This window comes from Pocillopora damicornis, chromosome 11 (assembly GCF_964200805.1).
Source record: "Pocillopora damicornis chromosome 11, jaPocDami1.2, whole genome shotgun sequence".
In the NCBI taxonomy this organism is placed as follows: domain Eukaryota; kingdom Metazoa; phylum Cnidaria; class Anthozoa; order Scleractinia; family Pocilloporidae; genus Pocillopora; species Pocillopora damicornis.
In genome coordinates, this window is record NC_142680.1 from 19,255,687 (window position 1) to 19,282,154 (window position 26,468).

Consider the following 26,468-nt stretch of genomic DNA (forward strand, 5'->3'; position numbering starts at 1 on the left):
CGTTTCAAAAATGTATCACTGTCAGCTGAGTGAACAGTAAATTACTCACGCTCGTTTATCGTAAATAAAACAAGCCGACAGCCCGAGAGAGGAAGCCATGAAAGCACATGTCATGAGACTGCCTAGCACCCACAGTATTAAACGCAATATCTTGGTTAAGAAAACGAACCGAGTAAGCGACCCAATCGTGTGACGGAAATAACAAGCTCGTAATAAGGTAAGATTGAGGAAAGGAGTGGTTATTTCTGTTAAGACTAAGTCAGGGAATTTTGAAGAGCAGGCGTGTTTGTGAGTCGTCTATTTTGTTTTTTTTGTTTTTGCATCTTTCAAGCAAGCAGAAGTAAGCGTTAGGTGAGCGCTATGGATGAAAAAGAAGTTATTCCTGTTCTATCGCGTGTTTTGAAGAGCATTGTTCAGGGGGCCATGTTTATTTCAAAAAGGAAATTGAGCAATGCTGAGTGTATTGTCTTGATTAAAAGGGAAATTTCCCTTCTTAAGGTGTGTTTGAGCTGTAACATCACGCTACATCTCACGAGAACAATGAAATCTTCATTGCATAGGCCTTTAGCATATTAAGGGTTTAAAGCTTCCGTCTGGTATGAATAATAAGTCATAACACGTCAACCAGTCTCTGGAGTAATTTCACAGTTCGTCCATTAATCAATAAGATAATCATTTTGTGCATCTGCCATCATGATGTTTCTCGCTCTTACTTGAATTTCAAGGTAGGTAAAGAACAGTTTTCATCAACTACACCTTTTGTTGTTCATTATGAGAAAATATGCACTCATTTGCGTCAAAAGCCGAACTATTGCGTGAAGTTACATTCATCAGCGACAAAAAACGTTCATTCGCGCGTAAATCAGATTCCATGGCGATTTTTATATTTTAATCAGCATTCCATAACAATTTTGGGCATTCTTATACGTCAAACGTCATACAAAAGAGAAAAATACACTTTCATTTCCGCTAACCTTCAAGTTAAAAACGCCATCTTTAATGCCAATGGAGACAATACACAAACATTCTAAAGCAGGAATCATCCATTAAAACTTTTAACCAACAGCCTCATAAGGTGTATCGTTATTTTCACCGACTATCGAGGCCTCAAGATCCAAATAATCAGACCACCATATCGAACTGCTCTTACTCGAACCACTATACGCCATATTTACTTTAATTTCCTAAGTGTACACAAGTGTGACCTATCAGGTCAAATTCAAATTCGAAGCGTGTGTGGCTAAAATCCGAGCTAAAAGAAAAAAAGAACAAGGTTTTAGCGCCGCTGGGAGTTCTTGGAGTAAGAAATTGACCTAAATTTTTTTTCCTTGATATTTTTCGACCTGCGCCACAGACTTCGCCGAAAAGGAGACTGTGATCGTCCAGAATGATCGATATGATGATCGTGTTATCGTCGGTTACACTAAATAAAATCCTGTAGTTTGGTTCTGAAATGTTCTGTCAGGTTTGAAGAGCTTGAGCTTTCTAAATTCAAATATAAAAAGAGTAGAAACCAATTTTTTTCAAAAAAGTTCCTCATTAACACGTTAACCGAACACTAATCAATATGATATTCAATACGTCTTGTTCACCTTTTTTGTCGCGAGACAGAATCATTTCCCAGAATTTGGCTGTTTAAAACGTTTAGAGAATCAATCGGTGTGTTCTAAACGCTCTTCCCCACTATACTTTCATTTTTAAATGGTTAAAATCTAAGATTTAGGAAGCTACATATATATGCGGTCGGAGTTTGCTCAAAAGACTAATTTACATAATTCTGCTGACACGCTGGCAAAATCACCCAAAGTTTGAAGTCACTTAGGCGTAGGAAATTAATAACTACAAGATATTTTTACATTTTTATGCTTTCGACCATCTTATTAAAAGAAATCAACCGGAGTTCAAAGAGAACTCTGTATTAGAGGTTTAAAAAAAACCTAGGTTTTGACGGTATACCAAGCTTATTGAAGTGAAGTTTTTGAAGGATTTTAAGTTCTAAGATGCACATTCATCCTATATGGCGTCAGAGTCTTCGATTTCTGCATTTTATTGACATACAGCTTTTGAACCTCGAGAAGGAAATGTTTTAGTTTTAATAACTAAGCGCTGTGACTTGGAATCCAAACAGAAAGCAGATTCAAAACGTACATCTTTATTCTAACAGAAAGAAGAGATGAGTTTTCACTTTGTCTCAAGTTAAGTTAGTTGTGTAATCACTCTCCGTACCATGACGTCATGCACAATTGATAAAGCCACTGCGCATATGCGATGATTATTTGTTTAAAAGAGAATATCATGACAAATGAACTTGTTTCCTCATATACATCAATCGCTTTTTAATTTCACTTAAGAGCTAATGTCAGCGTGCATCAGACAAACAGCGGCAAGTCTTCAAAACTTTACTTTCACCCCTACTTTCATATTTTATAGCCCAACATGTTCTAATAATTGTGGTGTAGTTTTTTTGTAAAAATTTATTTCAGTTTTCGAGAAATGATTTTTTTCGTTCGACTGCTCAAATACGCAAATTTTCACCGTGAATATTACCCGAGTTGTGTGACCTCATGTAACGAATATACTAGACCTTCGGTATTCCCGTCAACATAATCCTTTGTTTTATCATCTAAACTTAATTCCCTGTCATTATTGAAGCTGGCAAAGAAATATTTATTTTTTGGTCAATATTTTTGTCCGACATACTTTTCCTATGTCGAAAAGTAGCGTTAAAACAAAGACAGTTTTAAAAATGATCGATATGACAGAATCTACTGAGCTTCAAGCTTTTAAAAGAAAAAAGGATGGTTATAAAGTTACTGTACAAATTTCCTTGTGTATTTGTGTTGTTCTATCTTGAGACGAACTCAAAGTCCGGCAAAATTTCCTTGATAGCGACTATGAAATATACATGGTGCGCCTACTTGTCACAACCGTTAACTGGCATAAATCACTACAATTTGTAAAAGAAAAGTCCAACATAACACTCTTACCTTGTTTATTTCTGACTTTATTAGCCGTGCAGTTTTGGTAATTCAAAAGTGAAGCGGAGATATAAGATCTACACGGGAGAGATAATTATTAAAAGACAGCTTGCAAAATCTTGTTTCAGTCACCTGCTATGGTCACGTTACCAAACGGTTTAGAGTAGAAATTATTTGTGTGATTTGCTGAGGTCTTCTATTTATATCGTCACCACTGACTGACAGCTTGGCACAAGTTACTGGTTCTTTCACTTTGATCTAAGAGTGGTTGTGATTTTCTTTCTCGAAGATAGCGTGTAAAACAGATGAATTTTTTTCTTTTAATGTTTTTCAGGCGAGCACGTGTTAGGTTCCAAGAGTTCGATGTCGTCATAGTAGTTACACAAAATGGCACATCAACCAATGCTAGGAGTAATAACTGATTTATTTCTCATAGTGGGTCATATTATATACAGGTTTTTAGATAGGCGTAATTAGAACGGAACGATAATCATTTTAGGCATTTACCACAAAGGAAATTTGCAGGTGGGCAGTAGTACGTTGTGGTGTATTCTAATCAGGGGCAAGTGTTAAGTAACTTAAGTGTGGGTGCTCGGAATATCCGGGCATGTATTCTAACAGCACGAGCCGAGCGCAGGTCGAAACAGACACGCGCGTGGTGTGGAGCTTGAAAAAAAATCGTTCCTACTCTATCGCGTGTTTGTTCCATAGCGCTCACCTAACGCTTACTTCTGCTTGCTTCAAAGGTGCAAAAAAAGAAAACAACAACAGACTAAAAACTCAAAAAACACGCCTGCTCAAGATGCAAGATTGAAGATTGTAATTGTTATGTCTGCCCAAGACGAAGTCGGGGAATTTTGAAAAGCATTGTTCAGAGTGGTCATGTTTATTTTAAAAGGGAAATTGAACAATACTGAGTATATTGTCCAGATTAATTGGGAAATTTCCCTTACTAAGGTGTGTTTGACCTGTAGACATCACGCCACATTTCTCGAGAACAATGAACTTTTCATTGCCTAGGCATTTTGCATATTAACGGTTTAAAATTTTTGTGCGGTATGAATAACAAGTCTTAACACCTCAACCAAGTCTCCGGATAAATTTCGAGTCGCAGTCTTGCAGTTCGTCCAATAATCATTAAGATAATCAGTTTGTGCGTCTGTCATCATGATATTTCTCGCTCTAACTTGAATTTCAAGATAAGTAAGCTCTAAGAAACTCCAAACCTTGTTTGACTTGGCACAACACTCAATTTCTGATCACTGCTGTCACTAACAAGATTTGACCTTTGGCATTTGACGTTTGTCAGTCATCATCTTACGTACAGAGAATGCAAAGCTGCTTTTAGCATAAATAAAAATGCAATCTTTTGTACCCTTCAATTTCCTGTTTTCATCAAATGCACAATAATTTGTTTCTTCGTGCTTCTTATTCATGCCATGCAAGTTCATAATCTCATTCATTTAGGATATCTTATTGGAAGTTACAACAGGAAATATTCAGTCTTTGGCAACTTGAAAGAGTTTCAAAATTTGACACACATGGAAATCAAAATACCGTGAAAGTATCATATCAGACGTGAAATTAATTCAAACTGTTTGCTGGCAAAGAAAACGTGAAATTTTTTCAAACTGTTTGCTGACAAAGAAAATTCCGTATCATTAAAGTGGAGTTGAGGTTTAAAAACAAAATTAGTTTTGACGCTAAACCAAGCTAACTAAAGTGAATTTTTGAAGGACTTTTAGTTCTAAGATAGACATCATCTTATGGCGTCACATTCTTCAATATCTCGGAAAAACCTCCTTTGATCCTCGAAAGGGAAACAGTTTAGTTTTAGTAGTTTGTGTAGTGTGATCGTCCGGGTGAGTGTAGTTCTGAGAAGAACTGTTGTTGGTGACTGACGTTTCGACTATCTGTGCGATAGTCATCTTCAGAGTCAAGTAAGGAATAGTTGTCAGTCGATGATGTTATAAAGTCTGGTCTGTTGAACGTGATTGGTCTGTTTAGCCGTGATGTGATTGGCTGGAAGACTCATGTAGAGTTTGTTAACAGTCATTGGTCGGTTTCGATCCGTCTGTTGTTTGTCGGTCTGTTTGTCGGTTTGTTCACGTCGTTAATGAGTCGTTTGTAAGGTGCTGGTAATTGTTGACATCTGTTGAGAGGCGTCTGTTCTAAGTTAGTGAACCAGCTTTCCAGAGTCAGTCGTTGAAAGTAGTTTGTACTGTAGGTTAAGCATTTAGCAGAGTCCCAGTCGATTCTGCGATTAGTTTGTCGGTGATGTTCAGAAATGTGATTGTTTACATCGCCATTTCTAGTAGATCGTTTGTGTTCAGTTAGTCGCGTGTTAAGGTTTCTACCAGTCTCACCAATGTAGGAGGCCTGGCAGTCGGAGCATTCGATCTTATAAATCGCTCCCTGTCTGTTGTTGGGTTCGTCTTTGTCTTTAACGTTGGTCAGCAAATGTCGTAAAGTAGTTATAGGCCTGTGAGCTACGCGAATGTTGTAAGGTTGTAGGATCCGTGCGATAGCCTCAGAAGTGCCTTTGATGTAGGGTATAGTAGCTGTAGTCGTGATAGATGTGGAGTCCCTGTTAGTTTCTGTAGTGTCGGTTACCCTGTGAGTGTTTCGTCTAATGAAGTCAGTGTTGTAGTTGTTTTTGTCAAAAACACGGTCAAGGTACTTGTTTTCGTCAGATAAACTGTCCGGTGTGTTGCAAACAAGTTGCGCTCGTCTTGTCAATGTCTTGATAGTCGTAGCTTTGTGGGAAGTCGGGTTGTAGGATGATTCGTCAAGAAGTCTGTCGGTATGCGTCGGTTTTCTGTATATTGTTGTTCGTAGTTCGTTGTTGTTTCGGCCTACCAAACAGTCAAGAAAAGGAAGCTTGCCGTCTTCTTCGATCTCCCTGGTAAACTGAATGTCGGTGTTTTGTTCGTTAAGGTGATTGTGGAAAGCGTCAATTTCGTCTTTGTGTACGGCGGTAAATGTGTCGTCTACGTAGCGTAACCAAAGCGGTATGGTTTGTCGGCAAGTTGCAAGGGCGCGTTCCTCGATGTTTTGCATCACAATTTCTGCGACAACAACGGAGACCGGCGACCCCATAGCTGTTCCGTGCAACTGCTTGTAGTGTTTCCCGTTGTACTGAAAGTAAGTCGATGTAAGGCAGAGGTTAAGTAGGTCCATAATGTCTTCTGTCGGTAATTGTAGTACATCAGTAGACTGATGGATGGCGGTTTCAGTACACTGTAGAGCCAATTGAAGTGGAATACTGGTGAACAGTGATTTCACATCAAAAGACACGAGTTTGTAGTCGTCAGGTATCTGTACGTCTTTGATAGCGTCAATAAAGTTCTCAGTGGATTGTAGTTTACGTCTCGATTTGTCAGTCAGTGGTTGCAGTATCGTCGTAAGGTATTTGGACAGTTGGTACGTCGGGGACCCACAGAATGAGACTATAGGTCGCATAGGTATCCCAGGTTTGTGTAGTTTCGGTAGTCCGTAAAGTTTAGGTAGTTGTGGTACAGAGCACCTCAGCCGGTAGTAGCGTTGAGTGTCAAAGGCTGCAGTCTTTTTGAGCGTAAGTAATTTGTTGTTGAGTTTACGTTGTAGTGCTGGCGTCGGGTCACGTTTAAGTAATTCGTAAGTTTGTTTGTCGTTAACAAGTGCGTCCATTTTGTCATAGTAGTCAGTCTTGTCCATAACAACAGTAACACGTCCTTTGTCGGCTGGTAGTATAACAATTTCCTTGTCGTTTTTCAGTCGTTTCAGTGCTTGTTGTTCGTCTTTGGTTAAGTTGCTGTCACTTATAGAGGCTGATTGTATCGTGGAAGCAATTCTACTTCTGATGTTGTCCTTGGCAGGTTCTGATAAGTCTCGTTGACGAGAAAGAGCCGCCTCAACACTAGATACAATAGACTCGGTCGGTATACGTTTAGGCGTCACTGAGTGTTTCAGTCCGTAAGATAGTACTTGAGTCTCAGTCTTGTCTAGGGGACGGGAAGAGATGTTCCTGACCCAGTTGTCGTCGGTTAACTGAAACACAAACGATCTACTAGAAATGGCGATGTAAACAATCACATTTCTGAACATCACCGACAAACTAATCACAGAATCGACTGGGACTCTGCTAAATGCTTAACCTACAGTACAAACTACTTTCAACGACTGACTCTGGAAAGCTGGTTCACTAACTTAGAACAGACGCCTCTCAACAGATGTCAACAATTACCAGCACCTTACAAACGACTCATTAACGACGTGAACAAACCGACAAACAGACCGACAAACAACAGACGGATCGAAACCGACCAATGACTGTTAACAAACTCTACATGAGTCTTCCAGCCAATCACATCACGGCTAAACAGACCAATCACGTTCAACAGACCAGACTTTATAACATCATCGACTGACAACTATTCCTTACTTGACTCTGAAGATGACTATCGCACAGATAGTCGAAACGTCAGTCACCAACAACAGTTCTTCTCAGAACTACACTCACCCGGACGATCACACTACACAAACTACTGATACTCCTGGGTTCAAACCATTTAGTTTAGTTTTAATTGCAAAGGACTTGCTAGGACTTGGCACCCAAACAGGAAGCAGATTAAAAACGTACATCTTTATTCTAATATAAAGTAGAGAGGAGTTTTCACTTTGTCTCTAGTGTATTTAGTTGTAGTACCACTTTCCGTATCCATGACGTCCCGCACGACTTATAGAGCCGGTGCGCATGTGCTATAAAATGTTTAATGGAACGAGAATAACATAACGAAAGAACTTTTTTCCTTTTCCCCTCACATACATCAATCATTGTTTAATTTCACTTGAGAAGTATGTATGCTTGAACAAATTAAATCTATTTCAGGATTTTGGTCGAGGATCGCTATCTCCAGAGCTAACGCCGAGCATGGCTCTACAACCGTTTACAAACGAGCAGCTGAATTATTTCAAATTTGCCTCCATTGTACTAAATGAGTTCGCCGATGCTTTACGTCAGACGTTCAAATCCATGTGGGACAAAAGATATGGACATCGTCCTGGGTATCAACTCTGGGATGACTCCACTGTAGTAAGAAATTTGTTTCACAATGAAGAAGGCGGAAAAACCAAAGTTCCTACACACATCTCCTATGAAGAATGGGATTGTACCGCCCTGTTTCAGGCCACCATCTATGCAATGTCCTTCGCTACACTAGATAGCAAAGGTCATTACAAGACACTTGGTGAACTGTACGTAAAGCACCGTAAAGTACCTCTTGGAAAGTTCCATTCATCTGTTGTGAGTCCAAGTGGAAATACAGCCGAAACCTTCGCTCTCGCGATTGATCAGCTTCGACTTTTACGAAACTCGCTTTGTCACGCAGACAAGTCAGAGATTGATAAACCAACCTTTGACCAATACGTGCAGCTAGCTAAAGATGCATTCCAAGTTCTTGGTATCATGACAGATCCCATTGATGCCATTGGTGGCATGACAGAGTTTGACTTTCCCACCAAAAAAGTTCACAAGTTGGAAGAAAGTCTTAGACAGGAGACCAGATCATATATCGAGTGTCTCGAAGAAGTAAGATCAGGTGTCGACAAATTAATAGCACAAGTTGAAGACCTCGCTTTGTTGAAGGGAAAAATAGATGATTTGAAACTTAAGATGGATCAAGATCAAACAGGTATAAACTGATTGAATTCTTTACAGGATTTTCTGATTGACAAAAATTTTATGATGCAACGTGGCTGAGTCTTATAAGCATTACTTTGGCGGGGAGGAACAAAAGAGACAAAAGCGTTTTTACTCTGTACTTAAGTAGTAATAGTTCAACGGGGTAGCTTCAAGTTTTCGCAAAAATGCTTTGAACAAGTCTTGAAAATCCTTTCTCCTTTCCTAAGATGAATTTTTCTCTATTGTCAGAGCACCACCTTGAACAATCTGTTATCTTTTGTTTCAAAACAATTTGCGCAAGAAGTAAACCGCACCCGCTATATTTACCGGCATCGTGACTCTTGTGGGATGTTGTTAATGGTACAACTGCACGGAAAAAGCAAGAAGCTTTAATTAAAGCTGTATCTATAAAACTTGAATTTCTACTTTTTTTATGTTACTGTAATATGTACTCTTTTTGGTGATCAATATTTTTATTTGCTCTTCAAACTACCGAAATTAGCTCTTTCATGATTGCATCAATTTGCTTTTTCAAAGATTCAAAGCCATTCCTTCCACCATCAAATCTTCCTTCGAAGGTTCCACACTTTACTGGCCGTCAGAGAGAGTGTGAAGACATCAGTAATCACTTAACTTCCAAAAGTTCCCGGATCGTGTCGATATGGGGCTCGCCTGGTTTTGGTAAGACTTCTGTGGCAACTGAAGTCGGACATCAACTCCAAACTGAAGGACTTCCCGTGTACTTCTTCTCCATGCGAGGGCTTCTCTCAAAAGCCGATCTGACTACGCAGCTTCTGAGCTTCTTTAAAAGACACTCCACGAAAGATCAAATGCCTCAGCGGATGTCCATAGAAGACGAACTTTCCCTCTTTTTAGGCGACATTTCAGGTGAATTTGTGATGATTCTTGACAATGCCGATGACTTACTCGAAAGTGGAGCACCGAATGTTAAGGAGGATTTTATAAACCTTCTGGAAGTCATTCTCAGTCAATTCAAAAAGTTAACATTTCTTCTTACCACAAGGGAATCTCTTGAATTTATGAATGTGCATTTTGAAGGCCATCAAGCAGTAAGAATAGGGCCATTACACGAGTCCTTTTCTCAAACCTTAGTCGGCGGATTACTTCCAAAAGCGACCGCGTCTGACTGCTCGAATATTGCAAAAATATGCGGGTTCGTACCTTTGGCCATGAAACTGTTGTGTTCCTCTATTGCTGAGGATAATGCTCAGCCGACTCAATTTTTAGTTAGCGTCAAGGAATCTATAGAAGATAACCTTTTCCAGCTTTTGGACAATCCAGATTATCCAAGCAATCTGCGATTGAAGCTCCTATTTGAATCCTCTTTTCAGAGACTCTCTCTATCAGACAAAGAAGCGCTAGTATCACTTAGTGTTCTTTCTGGAGATTTTAGCCACCCAGTTGCTACAGCTGTCATGGGTGTAAAAACAATTCTGGGGGCCAAGAAAATCTTGCATAGGCTTCGGAGAAAATCGTTCCTCGACTGTAGCTTCAAACCTGAGTCATTTTCGATGCATAAGTTGGTTCTGTCGTTTGCAAGAGAAAGAGGAGAAGATGAAATGAAAGAAACCATGCTGAACTCCAAAGCACGTTTGTCTGCATATTACGTCTCTCTTTTCGAGAAGCTAAATAAACAGTTTTTGAGAGGACAATCCATGCAAGCATTTATTGATTTCTATGAAGAGAAGCAGAATATTATTCAGAGTCTTATGGAGAGCTGCTCCGATCCTAAGACATGTGACGTTACATTTGGTGTCCTTACAAAAGCAGAAATCTTTCTAGATTCCCTTTTCTGGTGCGAGGGAAAAACCATCGACAAAATTTACGATCGCGCAACTAAAGAAGCTCAGGCGTTTGGAAAAAGCGTCTTCTACAGCCAGTTACTGGTGTCCTTGGCATTCACCGAAATTACTTGGGGGATAGATGGAAGATCGATGGCGATGCTCTCTAAAGCCGAAGGCCTTTCTTTGTCGGTAGATGATAGAAGAAAAATCCAGTGTTATAAAGGCATCTTTCAACTGGTTTCAGGGAAAATAGACGACGGAGCTCAGAACTTGCGAGAAGCTCTTTGCTTGACCAGTGACAGTCCCGAACAGCGAGTTCTCACAGTATTCTCGCTGCAAATTCTTGTTACTTACTTTCTTTTCAATAAAAAGGAAGCAACTTCACTAGAGCTTTACTCCAAAGCCTTACATGAATGCAGAGCACTAGGAGACACAAGTCTTCTTGTTATTCCTCAAGTGAATAACAAAGAATTGACAATGATCGAGGCAGATATGCCAGAACCAGGTGTTATAACCAATCAACCACTTAGATTAGAAACTATTTGCGTTGTTAGCAAAGCAACAGAAATGTTCTCTGACTACGAAACAAAGCAAGCAATAAGCAAATCTGTGCTAAGGATGTCAAATCAAACAGAAACACAGATCCTCCCACATTCCATTGGTTCATCGACCTTCCAGCGCAACATCAATTCGACACTTAAAGATGTATTGAATAATCCCGAGGAAGCATCAAAGTTGTGCGACACGTGGATCAGTTATCATAACAAGGTCTTAAAAGAAAGTAGACTAAATATCCCAGATGATAAAGCTAAACCCGAAGAAAATCTTGATTTAAATTTGCATCAAGAAGAGTTATTAAGAAGCTATTTCGACCGCGCCCACGCTCTTCATCAGATGCAAAACTATTCTGGAGCCATTCAGTCCTTTCAACATGCCCTTGAATTCGCAATAGGACTGTTCGGGGAAGAACACCCAGACACGGCTCAAAGCTACTTCAATCTTGGAGTAACACAACATGCTTTAGGCAATTTCTCATCAGCACTTCAGTCCAATCAGCGTGCTCTTGACATAAGAGTTAAACTCTTCGGCGAGGAACACCCAGACACAGCTCAAAGCTACTTCAATCTTGGAGTAACACAACATGCTTTAGGCAACTTCTCATCAGCACTTCAGTCCAAGCAGCGTGCTCTTGACATAAGAGTTAAACTCTTCGGTGAGGAACGCCCAGACACGGCTCGAAGCTACTTTTCTCTCGGAGTAACACAACATGCTTTAGGCAATTTCTCATCAGCACTTCAGTCCAATCAGCATGCTCTTGACATAAGAGTTAAACTCTTTGGTGAGGAACACCCAGACACAGCTGAAAGTTACTTTTCTCTCGGAGTAACACAACATGCTTTAGGCAATTTCTCATCAGCACTTCAGTCCAATCAGCGTGCTCTTGACATAAGAGTTAAACTCTTCAGGGAAGAACACCCAAACACAGCTGAGTGTTACGTTTCTCTCGGAGTAACTCAACATGCGTCAGGCGACTTTTTGGCGGCACTTCAGTCCCATCAGCGTGCTCTTGACATAAGAGTTACTCTCTTTGGTGAGGAACACCCAGACACAGCTCAAAGTTACTTCAACCTTGGAGTAACACAACATGCCTTAGGCAATTTCTCGACAGCACTTCAGTCTAATCAGCGTGCTCTTGACATAAGAGTTAAACTCTTTGGTGAGGAACACCCAGACACAGCTGAAAGTTACTTTTCTCTCGGAGTAACTCAACATGCTTTAGGCAATTTCTCATCAGCACTTCAGTCCAATCAGCGTGCTCTTGACATAAGAGTTAAACTCTTCAGGGAAGAACACCCAAACACAGCTGAGTGTTACGTTTCTCTCGGAGTAACTCAACATGCGTCAGGCGACGTTTTGTCGGCACTTCAGTCCCATCAGCGTGCTCTTGACATAAGAGTTAAACTCTTCGGTAAGGAACACCCAGACACAGCTCAAAGCTACTTCAACCTTGGAGTAACACAACATGCCTTAGGCAATTTCTCGACAGCACTTCAGTCTAATCAGCGTGCTCTTGACATAAGAGTTAAACTCTTCGGTGAGGAACACCCAGACACAGCTCAAAGTTACTTCAATCTTGGAGAAACACAATATGCTTTAGGCAATTTGTCATCAGCACTTCAGTCCGATCAGCGTGCTCTTGACATAAGAGTTAAACTCTTCGGTGAGGAACACCCAGACACAGCTCAAAGTTACTTCAACCTTGGAGTAACACAACATGCCTTAGGCAATTTCTCATCAGCACTTCAGTCCAATCAGCATGCTCTTGACATAAGAGTTAAACTCTTTGGTGAGGAACACCCAGACACAGCTGAAAGTTACTTTTCTCTCGGAGTAACACAACATGCTTTAGGCAATTTCTCATCAGCACTTCAGTCCAATCAGCGTGCTCTTGACATAAGAGTTAAACTCTTCAGGGAAGAACACCCAGACACAGCTCAAAGTTACTTCAACCTTGGAGTAACACAACATGCCTTAGGCAATTTCTCGACAGCACTTCAGTCTAATCAGCGTGCTCTTGACATAAGAGTTAAACTCTTCGGTGAGGAACACCCAAACACAGCTCAAAGCTACTTCAATCTTGGAGTAACACAACATGCTTTAGGCGATTTGTCATCAGCACTTCAGTCCAAGCAGCGTGCTCTTGACATAAGAGTTAAACTCTTTGGTGAGGAACACCCAGACACAGCTCAAAGTTACTTAAACCTTGGAGTAACACAACATGCCTTAGGCAATTTCTCATGAGCACTTCAGTCCAAGCAGTGTGCTTTTGACATAAGAGTTAAACTCTTTGGTGAGGAACACCCAGATACAACTCAAAGCTACTTCAATCTTGGGTTAACAGAACATGCTTTTGGCAATTTCTCATCAGCACTTCAGTTCGATCAGCATGCTCTTGACATAAGAGTTAAACTCTTCGGGGAAGAACACCCAAACACAGCTGAGTGTTATGTTTCTCTCGGAGTAACTCAACATGCGTCAGGCTTCTTTTTGTCGGCACTTCAGTCCAATCAGCATGCTCTTGACATAAGAATCAAACTCTTCAGGGAAGAACACCCACACACAGCTGAGTGTTACTTTTCTCTTGGAGAAACACAACATGCTCTAGGCAACTTCTCATCAGCACTTCAGTCCAAACAGCGTGCTCTTGAACATAAGAGCTAAACTATTTGGGGAAGAACACCCACACACAGCTGAGTGTTACTTTTCTCTTGGAGAAACACGAATTGCCTTAGACGACTTCTCTTCGGTATTTTAGTCCCATCAATGTGCCTTTGACATCATAGTTAATTCTCCGGGGAGGAACACAAAGACACAGCTTAGAGTTACTTTAATCTTGGAGTAACAATGAGGTACTACCCTAACCATGGCTCGGAGATACACTGCTGAGTCCTCGAGACTCGATCTACGCCAGTTTTAAACATCATAATCATGTGCCAAAAAATTGTAGCGTGTGTATTAGTCGAAAGCATGTCAATCATAGAAGATAAAAAATACATTTGGAAATTTATTTTGTTCGTCAGAGCGACGAAGGGCTAACGGTAGAAACTTCAGCTTAGAAACTCTCTACGGTGGTCAATTTACAAGAACAACTCAGTTGATAGATCAAATTATCTTCTTATACTCCCCCACCGACGCAGCCTCTCAGGTTCTCTAGTAACCTACTCCCTCTAATAATAAACCCAGCCAAGGGCCCCCTTCCATTTTAACCTTTGTATGAGAATAAACCCCGGTCCCTCTTGGAAGAAAAGTGACATGGATTTGCAAATAATTAAATGACTTTGGATAAGTTTGAACGAGTCATTTAGTCTCACAGTTTTTACAACTAAAATAAAAGATATTTAACCGCATGTCAATGTTTTATTGCAGAAACTCCATCAAAAACACTTCATATCTTAATCTGAGTTTATTTGAGAAAAAGAAATGTTTACAGACTCTTAAATATGAAAAAAGAAAACAGAAAAAGTCCCCACCTTTCAGACCCTGTCTCAACCAGTGAAATTTTTCTCATTAAAAATTTAGGAACATGCATTTTAGGTTATGGATATAAAAGATGTGAGGATATTTTTTCTTTACAAGCGAGTTCCGTTACCGGAAATGGAAACCAGCAAAAATGGTTTGAGGTATTGGGTATTTCAGACATCTTAAACAGACTTACAGTTACAGCAATGCACAGACTATGTCCCCTAGTTGCAGAATCAAGGTTTCAATATCCCTGACCCCTCTGCTGTTTGTTTACTACACCATAGTCTTGTTAATGTTCGTATATTCAGCCCCTACACACGACAGCAAGATTTTACTCTCTCCTCCTGCTACACTGTTGTCATCAACACTCTGTTTCGCTTGTATTTTGAACATCGCTCCAAAAAATTCTTTCAGATGCCTCAAAAATGAATGCTGTAAAAAGGTTGATGATAGTATTGAAAAAATTGTAAAAAATTATCGAGTAGAAAGAAAACAATAACATTAATAATGAACCTACTGTGTGCCACCACTAAGCCCTCCCTACTTACTCTTCTCAATTCCCCTTCCTTCCAACTCCTTCCTTTCTTTCTGTCTGTCTCATCTCTCGTTAGCTTCAATCCCTTCTTCATCTTCTCTTTTTCCCTGGCTCCCAATTATCCACTCTATCTCCCCTCCCTTCCCATCCCTCTCCATGCCTTAACCCTCCCTGTCTTCCTCCTTGATATCCTCTCTAACTTCCCTTTTTCTCGCCTGCCACCCATCCCCTCTCCTTCTACACCGATAATGATACGAGAGAAAAGCCGACCGATAGGATTCAGCAACCGACCGAGACAACTGAAACCAAAAAATGCGGGTCTAAGAAACGATAACAGCCAGCTTCTGGGATGAGAATTCTAAAGAAAAGGAGAAAAGGAAGAAGGAACCAGGTCAGGAATGTGCAGTTTCGTTGTTAGGTCGAAGAAATATACTTTTTCTCGAAGCCTTTTCTTCTTAGCTCGCTTTTGCGTTACAATTGATCAATAGAGTCTGATCTGTCGTTAATGAACTGTCCCGCCTCCGCTAAATTATTGGCAAAGCTGCTGTTTGTTTTCGTTCGAAATTTTCATCGTTAACATTTTATTTGTAAAATAAGCTAGATTATGATTAAAACAAGGTATTTGAGTTGTTGCTATTTTCTTTGACTCATTTCGTTGCCAGATTTGAAATTTGAAAGTGTGTTTTGAAATTTCTCGGCCTAACGTTAAAAACAAGGTCTTCTTTTATTTATGCAAGTACCAGCCTTAATAAAAATCGTAATTTTGAAAGGTGTCTGTCGATCCGTTGTCTTGCTCCTCAGCACATTTTCCTGTTTTTCCCTTTTAGCCTTTAGCAACTCTGCCCATTATTATGTCGTCCTCCTCAAAGTTCCACTGAGCAATCGAGTCTGCAATGGGTTACTTTTCCCGGGAAATCTTCATCCATCGTAATTGACGCAGGGATGTCCCGTTGTCCCATTGGTTTGCGGTTTCAGGAGGCGAGTTAAACTTCTAGCGTAGCGCTAGTTGTTTGCAAACCTTCATAAGCTAAAATCTCGCAATCGTCAGATTTCGCCAAAAATTCTAGGAATAATGAGAAACGAAATTGTGTCGGCAAACTTTGATATTTGAAATATTTGTCTCGTGTTGTCCATTTATACAACACGCCTCGCATATTTTTAGCTACTCCAAGTTTAGATGCTGATATCTAGACAACCAATCAGAATATCAAAAAAGCCGAACACACTCTTGTTAATTGATGCCTTGTGAATAAGACTGTGCGGCCATTTTGCTCGTGCTGCGACATCCGATAACCGATAAATTCAATAGAAGAACCGTCCGTCGTTTTACGCCTTACCGGCTCCTGACACTTCGCAAGAGGAAAAGTCGCTTAAATGATATTTTTATTGTACACTGCAGTTCGTAAGCTTTCTTCTGATGTATAGTTTGCTAGGATTCTAATGAAACTAGCACTCCAACGATTTTTTTCCCCGAAGGACACCCACGAAGGTGGGAAGTAACCTTAACAACTCAGTTGATAAAACCAAATTATCTTGCTATACTCTCCCACTGACGCAGCACCACAGTTTCTTTAGAAACTTACTCCCTATAATGATGAAACCCAGCTGAAGGACTATTTCCTTTTAAGCTATGTAGAAGAGTAAACCCCGATCACTCTGGGAAGAAAAGTGACTTGGATTTGCAGAAAATTAAACAATTTTGTGAATACTTGAAGAAACCATTTACTCTTTTTTTTTTTAACTGAAATAAAAGATTTTTAACTTCACCTCAATGTTTCTTTTCAGAAACTTCATTTAAAAACACTTCATGTCTTCATCTGAGTTTACTCGAGGTAAAAATGTCATTTTTGATGTTTAAGTGACATGGGAACGAATTAGTTGAAGGGGTTCGCGTGGCATCATGGAAGTTTCGGGTTACTCATTCGTTTCGCGGGAAAATTAAGTCATTCTAGGTCGGTCAGTCTTATGTTTGACCACTTTCTTTTCTGTATTTGTTGTAATTTTGCTATTCCAACTCCCTGTAAAATATTACAATCATTGATTTTTCTTCCTTAGTACTAGAAGACTGACTGGCTCATCCTGAATAAACTTTTCATATTGAATTTATCGTGTGAGTGTTGTCAGGATGACAACTTTACATTAACTCTAGAATATGAAAAAAATCCCTACCTCTCAGACCCTGACTCAACCTGTAAAATTTTTTCTTATTTAAAATTTTAAAAAATGCACCTTAGGTTGAGGACATGAAAGATGTGAGAATGCTTTTTCTTTACAAGCTGCATCAACTGCGTGCAAACGAAGATTTCGACGAGGACTGAAAAAGACGGTTTCCCGCTTGCGGTGTTCTGGTCAAGATTAGAACAAAGCACTCCCGTTACTGAATGATTAGTTAATTGCCTTCGTGTTTTGTTTTCTATGGCGAAATCTATGGTAATAATGGGTAGCTGTGTTCGTTTCTGTTTACATAACATGTTATTCCTTATTTCTTTGGTTAATGCTCCAGAGTTTCGTTGCTGTAGAGTAATTTCCTTGGCAAACCAAAAGCTAACTTTTGACGAAATAATCAGCTGTATCACGAGGCACGATGATTTTTCGCCTAAAAGTGATCGGGCAGTTTCACTGCAAACTGCTCCTTTCCTCAGAGATTGTAAAGGCAGAGGCCGGCGTCGTCGAACCGGTCAAACGAAAAACGAGTGAGTTTAAAGTCATCTGATTCAAGTTAATCTCAAATAGGGATTTTAATACAGAAAAAACCTTCTTTAGTTTAAGTGTGGCATTGCCATGCGACCCATTTCGCACAACACTTGGATTCGCTACCATGCATCTAATTCAATGATATTTGAGTTTCTTTGATTATCTCGTTGCAGTGCTTTTATCACAATGATATTGCTACTGTTGCTACTTTTAGTTTCTTAAGGGCAGAGGGGAATTGATGGCTCGTGGGATGGATTTTCGGAAACCTAAGTGAGGAGAATACACGGACCCTTCGAGCTTGTGTTTATGCCAGTATCCGCCAGAGGTTCACGCCACAGGATATCGGTCAGCCGAACAATCAATTGTTGAACAATCGTGTACGGTGTGGGAACAGGCTACTTAATTAGCATCCTCTTTAGCTGAATTCTTTAGTTATCTTCCCCTGATTTAACTCAGTAATTATATGAGTTAGCAACAGGCGTATTCGAAGCCGGTACGGAGCATAAGGCCAACGACATTGAAGAGAAAACTCTCCTCGATGTCGACGATCGAGACACGTCCATTTTGGCCATATACCTACATCATTTGGAAATTAGTGTTTAAAAATACCTGATATATGTGTATTATTCTTGCAGCTATGATTTGGCGCTCCGGCCACGCCCTACGTTCTTCCTTTTTTCCAGATTTTTCCTTTCTCCACCATAGCTGCCGACGTGTCTACACATTTTTCTACATCACAGCTATGTAACATAATCGTTTGGGCCACGCGCGTAATGGAGACACTTTTTGAACGCTAAATTATACGTACGTATACATTCCTTTTAGGTTAGAGAATTCTAAATGAGCAAACAAACGACATTATTCAAAGCCAAATTTTCTACAATTTTTTTCGACACTTAATCGATGGCCATTTGAAAACGTTCCGATACAGGTTACGTGATGTGATACACCACACATGTGTAAGGCAGTGAAAGGGGTAGCCTGAAAAACAGGCTTAATTTTGGCGAGCGAGTGCTAGGTATTTTCTGAACGAAAACTATGGCCGCCATCTTTGATTTTAATGGTAGTGGAAGGCTGGGTAGAGAGAGAAATTTGTACTGTGGGGGTGGTCGACGGTCAAAAATAAGAAGGAGAAGCGTGGAGGTGGAGGAGTGAAGATTCTCGCTCCTTCCCCGCCCCCTACCCCCACTGTTTACTCTGACTCCAAATCAAACATGGCCGGTCGGATAAACGACCGCGAGCTTATAACGTTAGCTCCCACTAATAAGAAACCTACACTGCAGGCTATGAAAAGGGTCATGCTAAGACCTGAAAGTAACAACTTCGCCCTCGCTGTTCAACCGCTACCGAGCGGGAAAAAAATGTATTTGTTCCATTTTGATACAAGCCACCATTTAGTGACTATGAAATACGAAACGACAAATACGGATCGCGTATCTGTATTCAGAGCCACGGGTAAATTGCATGCCATACCAAACAGAGATAAAAAAAATAGTTATATATATTATTTTTTCCTCTTGACCATGATCGAGTCTGTTACTTATAGAAATATTTTTTTGTCCAAGCCGAAAAGTATTAAACTTAAGATTTTGTCCGGTGTATATCACTGTGACCTCAAGCCCATCGATTCTAGAGTGAGCGTAACATAAGCGCAAAGTGTCGTCACGTATTATGGGAGGTCTTGATCTGGTTCGTGAACGAAACTCTTCTTCCACGCTCCGAAAATATACAAGATTTATACTTTCTGTATCTATTTTTAACGGAGACCAGTGAGCAGCACAAAGAAAGACTACTTGGTGTTGTAACTTTTTGTTTATTTTTTGCGACGCGTTTTGTCTGAGACTTCTTCAGGGATGATTACAACTAACATTGAACAGTATATATAGCACATTCGTGTCCGTAAGTATGACTTCCAGTGGAAGTGAATAATAACAGAAACATGTTGTAAACCGACGTAACAAGAGACGTCTTGTTATGAGCGCTACACTCAAGCATTGTTTCTCATTTGCGACAGGAAATTAGGATGAAATAAATCTTGTCTGCAATGTTAGTCGTTTCAAAAATGTACCACTGTCAGCTGAGTGAACAGTAAATTACTCACGCTCGTTTATCGTAAATAAAACAAGCCGACAGCCTGAGAGAGGAAACATGTCACGAGACTGCCTTGCACCCACAGTATTAAACGCAATATCTTGGTTAAGATAACGAACCGAGTAAGCGACCCAATCGTGCGACGGAAATAACAAGCAAGTAATGAGGTAAGATTGAGGAAAGTAGTTGTTATTTCTGTTAAGACTAAGTCAGGGAATTTTGAAGAGCAGGCGTGTTTGTGAGTCGTCCATTCTGTTTTTTTTTTTTGTTGCATCTTTCAAGCAAGCAGAAGTAAGCGTTAGGTGAGCGCTATGGATGAAAAAGAAGTTATTCCTGCTCTATCGCGTGTTTTGAAGAGCATTGTTCAAGGGGGCCATGTTTATTTCAAAAAGGAAATGGAGCAATGCTGAGTGTATTGACCAGATTAAAGGGGAATTTCCCCTTCTAAGGCGCGTTTGACCTGTAAACATCAAGCCACATTTCTCGAGAACAATTAATTCTTCATTGCTTAGGCATTTAGGATAGTAAGGGTCAGTTTAGAATTCCTGTGTGGTATGAATAGGTAGTCATAACACAACCACTCTCCGGATAAATTTCGAGTTGCATTCTCGCAGTTCGTCCAATAATCATTCAGATAATCAGTTTGTGCGTCTGCCATCATGATATTTCTCGCTCTAACTTGAATTTCGAGGTAGGTGAGTAACAGTTTTCTTCAATTACACCTTGAGTTGTTCATTATCGCCACTGTGTGTTTGTCGACGAATCCGGTGACAACTTTTGGACGGCCAGAAGTCACGGTAAAGCGCAGTAGGGAGAATCTGATTTACGCGCAGATGATCGCTTTTTGTCGCTTAGGAATGTAACTTCACGCAATTGTTCGCCTTTTCAAACAAATGAATGCGTATTTTCTCTTAATGAACAGCAAAAGGTTTATTAACGAACGTTTTGAGCCGCTTTTAGCAGAAATTAAAACGCAATCTTTTGTACCCTTCAATTTCCTGTTATCATCAATTGCGCAATAATTTGTTTCTTCGTGCTTGTCGTTCATGCCATGCAAGTTCGTAATCCCATTTATTTAGGATATCTCGTTGGAAGTTAATACTTTGAAAACTTGAAAGAGATTTGAAATTTCATAAACATGTAAATAAAAATACCGTGATATTATGACATCAAACGTGAAATTATTTCAAACTGTTTGCTGGCAAAGAAAAGTTTGTATCAATAAAGTGGATTTGAGGTTTGAGAAAAACTAGGTTTTGACGCTATACCAAGCTTATTGAAGTGAATTTTTTGAAGGACTTTAAGTTCTAAGATGCACAATCATCCTATAACGTCACAATCTTCGATTTCTCGGTTTCGGCATTGTAATAAGATACAATTGTTTCGGTTGAACCTCGAGGCAGAAATCTGTTAGTTTTAATTACAAAGTGCTGGGAATTGGCATCCAAACAGAAAGCAGATTCAAAGCGTACATCTTTATTCTAATTAAAGTAGAGATGAGTTTTCACCTTTTCTCAAGTCAATTAAGCTGTGAAGCCACTTTCCGTAATTATGCCGTTATGCGCAATTGATAGAGTCAGTGCGCATGTGCGGTTAAGTATTTATTCAAACGAGAATAACATAACCAAAGAACTTTTTACCTTTTCCTCTCACATATATCAATCGCTGTTTAATTTCACTTAATATGTACCTATGCTTGAACAAATTGAATCTTTCTCAGGATTTTGGTCGAGGATAGCTATCTCCAGAGCTAACGCCGATTATGGCTCTACAGCCTTTTACAAACGAACAGCTGAATTACTTCAAATTTGCCTCAGTTGTACTCAATGAGTTCGCCATTGCTTTGCGTCAGACGTTCAAATCCATGTGGGACAACAGATTTGGACATCGTCCCGGATATCAACTGTGGAATAACTCCACGGTAGTAAGAAATTTGTTTCTAGCTGAAGAAGGTGGAAAAAGCAAAGTTCCTACGCACATCTCCTATGAAGAATGGGATTGTACCGCCCTGTACCAGGCCACCATCTATGCAAGGTCCTTCGCTACGCCAGATAGCAAAGGTCATTACAAGACACTCAGTGAAATGTACGTAAGGCACCATAAAGTACCTCGTGGAAAGTTCCATCCATCTGTTGTGAGTCCAAGTGGAAATACAGCCGAAACCTTCGCTCTTGCGATTGATCAGCTTCGACTTTTACGAAACTCCCTTTGTCACGCAGACAGGTCAGAGATTGATAAACCAACCTTTGACCAATACGTGCAGCTTGCTAAAGAAGCATTCAAAGCTCTTGGAATCATAACAGATCCCGTTGATGCCATCGGTGGACTGACAGAGTCTGACTTTCCCACCAAAGAAGTTCGCAAATTGGAAGAAAGTCTTAGACAGGAGACCAGATCATACATCGAGTGTCTCGAAGAACTAAGATCAGGTCTCGAGTGTCTCGAAGAAGTGAAATCAGGTGTCGACAAATTAATAGCACAGGGGAATGCGATAAAAGAAAAAGTTGATGACCTCGCTTTGTTGAAGGGAGAAATAGATGATTTGAAACTTAACATGGATGAAGATCAAACAGGTATAAACTGATTAAAAGCTTTACAGAATTTTTGATTAACAACAATTTAAGATGTACTATGGCAGTCTTATAACCATTAGTTTGGCAGGCAGGAACTGAAATAAAATAGCAGAGTTTCTGCTCTTTACTCTAGTAATAATAGTTCAACGGGGCAACTTCCAGTTTTCGCAAAAGTGCTTCGTACATGTCTTGAAAATCCTGTCTTCTTCCCTAAGATGAAATTTATTCTATAATCAGAATACCACCTTAAACAATCTGTTATCTTTTATTTTAAAACAATTTGTTCAAGAAGTAAGCCGCAGCCACTATATTTACCGGAATCGTGACTCTTGTGGGATGTTGTTAAGCTTACAACCTCACGGAAAGAGCAAGAAGCTCATGATTAAAGCTGTGTCCCTAAAACATGATTTCCACATTTTTAATGGTACAGTAAAATTTACTATTTATTTTCATCGTTATTTTTCTCTCCAAACTACCGACATGAGCTCTTTCATAATTGCATCAATTTGCTTCTTTTAAGATTCAAAGCCATTCCTTCCACCATCAAGTCTTCCTTCAAAGGTTCCACACTTCACTAGCCGTCAGAGAGAATGTGAAGACATCAGCAGCCACTTAACTTCCAAACGTTCCCGGATCGTGTCGGTATGGGGCTCGCCTGGTTTTGGTAAGACTTCTGTGGCAACTGAAGTCGGACATCGACTTCAAACTGGTGGACTTCTCGTATACTTCTTCTCCATGAGAGGGCTTCTTTCAAAGACCGATCTCACCACGCAGCTTCTGAGCTTCTTTAGAAGACACTACACAAGAGATCAAATTCCTCAGCAGATGTCCATAGAAGAAGAACTTTTTCTCTTTCTAAGAGACATTTCAGGTGAATTTGTGATGATTCTTGACAATGCCGATGAATTACTCGAAAGTGGAGCACCGAATGTGAAGGAGGATTTCATAAACCTTCTGGAAGTCATTCTTAGTCAATTCAAGAATTTAACATTTCTTCTTACCACAAGGGAATCTCTTGAGTTTATGAATGTGCATTTTGAAGGCCATCAAGCAGTAAGAATAGGGCCATTACACGAGTCCTTCTCTCAAACCTTAGTCGGCGGATTACTTCCGAAAGCGACCGCGTCTGACTGCTCGAAAATTGCGAAAATCTGCGGGTTCGTACCTTTGGCCATGAAACTGTTGTGTTCTTCCATTACTGAAGATAATGCTCAGCCGAGTCAATTTTTAGATACCTTCAAGGAATCAATAGAAAGTAGCCTTTTCGAGCTATTGGACAATCCAGATTATACAAGCTATCTGCGATTAAAGTTCCTATTTGAATCCTCTTTTCAGAGACTCTCTTTATCTGAAAAAGAAGCGCTGGTATCACTTAGTGTTCTTTCTGGAGATTTTAACCACTCAGTTGCTACAGCTGTCATGGGTGTAAAAACAACTCTGGAGGCCAAGAAAATCTTGCATAGGCTTCGGAGAAAATCTTTCCTCGACTTTAGCTCCAAACCTGAGTCATTTTCGATGCATAAGTTGATTCTGTCGTTTGCAAGAGGAAGAGGTCAAGATGAAATGAAAGAAACCATGCTGAACTCCAAAGCACGTTTGTCTGCATTTTACGTCTCTCTTTTCGACAAGCTAAATAAACAGTTTTTGACAGGACAATCCATGCAAGCATTTATTGATTTCTATGAAGAGAAGCAGAATATTATTCAGAGTCTTATGGAGAACTGCTCCGATCCCAAGACATGTGACGTTTCATTTGGTGTCCTCACAAAGGCGGAAATCTTTCTAGATTCCCTTTTCTGGTGCGAGGGAAACATTATCGACAAAATTTATGATCACGCAACTGAAAAAGCTCAGGCGTTTGGAAAGAGCGTGTTCTACAGTCAGTTACTGTTGTCCTTGGCATTCACCGAAGTGACTTGGGGGATACATGGAAGATCGATGACGCTGCTCTCTAAAGCCGAGGTCTTTTCTTTGTCGGTAGATGATAGAAGAAAACTCCTTTGTTATAAAGGCATCTGTCAACTGGTTTCAGGGAAAATAGATGACGGAGCTGAGAAATTACAAAAAGCTCTTTGCTTGGTGAGTGATAGCCCCGAACAACGAATTCTCAGAGTAATTGCACTGCAAATTCTTGTTACTTACTTTCTTTTCAAGAAAAAGAAAGCAACTTCTCTGGAGCTTTACAACACAGCCTTACATGAATGCAGAGCATTAGGAGACACAAGTCTCCTTGTTATTCCTCCAGTGAATAACAAAGAATTGAGAATGATCGAGGCAGATATGCCAAAGGCAGATGTTACAACCACTCAACCACTTAGATTAGAAATGATATGCGTTGTTAGCAAAGCGACGGAAATGTCCTCTGATTATGAAACAAAGCAAGCAATAAGCAAATCTGTACTAAGGATGTCAAATGAAATAGATAAACAGATCCTCCCACATTCCATTGGTTCATGGACCTTCCAGCGCAACGTCAATTCGACACTTAAAAATGTACTGAATAATCCTGAGGAAGCAAAAAAGATGTGTGACACATGGATAAATTATCATAAAATGACCTTAAAACAAAGTGGAAAAGTTAATGCAGGAGATAAAGCTAAACCCAACAAACATCTTGATTTAAATTGGCATCAAGAAAGACTACTAAGAAGCTATTTGGACCGTGGCTGCGCTATTCATCAGATGCAAAACTATCCTGGTGCCATTCAGTCCTTTCAACTTGCCCTCGACATTGCAATAGGACTCTTCGGGGAAGAACACCCAGACACAGCTCAAAGTTACTTTTCTCTCGGAGAAACACAACATGCCTCCGGCGACTTCTCGTCAGCAGTTACGTCTTTTCAGCGTGCTCTCAAGATTAGAACTAAACTCTTCGGGAAAGAACATCCAGATACAGCTCAGAGTTACTTTTCTCTCGGAGTAACCCAACACGCCTCAGGCGACTTTTTGTCAGCACTTCAGTCCAAACAGTGTGCTCTTGCCATAAGAGTTAAACTCCTCGGGGAAGAACACCCAGACACAGCGAAGAGTTACTTGTCTCTCGGAAAAACCCAGCACGCCTCAGGCGACGTTTTGTCAGCCCTTCAGTCCAAACAGCGTGCTCTTGACATTAGAGTGAAACTGTTTGAAGAAGAACACCCAGAGGAAGCTAAGAGTTACTTTGACCTCGGAGTAGCACAACATGCCTCAGAAGACTTTTTTTCAGCACTTCAGTCCAAACAGCGTGCTCTTGACATAAGAGTGAAACTCTTTGGCGAAGAACACTCAGACACAGCTCAGAGTTACTTTTCTCTTGGAGTAACCCAACATGCCTTAGGCGACTTTTTGTCAGCACTTCAGTCCAAACAGCGTGCTCTTGACATAAGAGTGAAACTTTTTGGGGAGGAACACCCAGACACAGCTAAGAGTTACTTTGACCTCGGAGTAACACAACATGCCTCAGGCGACTTTTTGTCAGCACTTCAGTCCAAACAGCGAGCTCTTGACATAAGAGTTAAACTCTTTGGGGAAGAACATCCAGACTCAGCTAAGAGATACTTTTCTCTCGGAGTAACCCAACATGCCTTAGGCGACTTTTTGGCAGCACTTCAGTCCAAGCAGTGTGCTCTTGACATAAGAGTTAAACTTTTTGGGGAAGAACACCCAGACACAGCTGAGAGTTACTTTGACCTCGGTGTTACCCAACATGGCTTAGGCCACTTTTTGTCAGCACTTCAGTCCAAAGAGCGTGCTCTTGACATAAGAGTTAAAGTCTTCGGGGAAGAACATCCAGATACAGCCGAGTATTACTTCTCTCTCGGAGTAACCCAGTTTACCTCAGGTGACGTTTTGTCAGCACTACAGTCTTTTCAGCGTGCCCTTGAAATCAGAATTAAACTCTTGGGGGAAGAAGAACCAAACAAAGCTTAGTGTTACTTTTCTCTCGGAGAAACACAACATGCTTTAAGCGACTTCTCGTCAGGAGTTCAGTCTTTTCTAGCCTGCTCTTGAAATTAGAGCTAAACGATAGTTACTTTACTCTCGAAGTAAAGCAACATGCCTCAGGCGACTTTTTGTCAGGACTTGAGTCCAAACAGCATGCTCTTGACATTAGAGACTATTTGGGGA

General features: G+C 40.3%; 2 protein-coding genes across 2 annotated transcripts; both read left to right on the forward strand.

Moving 5' to 3' along the window:
• The first annotated feature begins 88 nt into the window (after positions 1–88).
• On the forward strand, positions 89–26,403 carry LOC149038007 (uncharacterized). Its single transcript, XM_089186741.1, has 3 exons — positions 89–217; positions 21,509–22,361; positions 22,882–26,403. Exons 2-3 carry the CDS (start codon positions 21,551–21,553, stop codon positions 26,268–26,270), a joined length of 4,200 nt encoding a protein of 1,399 aa, XP_089042867.1. The 5' UTR covers positions 89–217; positions 21,509–21,550; the 3' UTR covers positions 26,271–26,403.
• On the forward strand, positions 7,752–14,353 carry LOC149038008 (uncharacterized). Its single transcript, XM_089186666.1, has 2 exons — positions 7,752–8,650; positions 9,178–14,353. Exons 1-2 carry the CDS (start codon positions 7,891–7,893, stop codon positions 13,245–13,247), a joined length of 4,830 nt encoding a protein of 1,609 aa, XP_089042792.1. The 5' UTR covers positions 7,752–7,890; the 3' UTR covers positions 13,248–14,353.
• Positions 26,404–26,468: the final 65 nt, after the last annotated feature.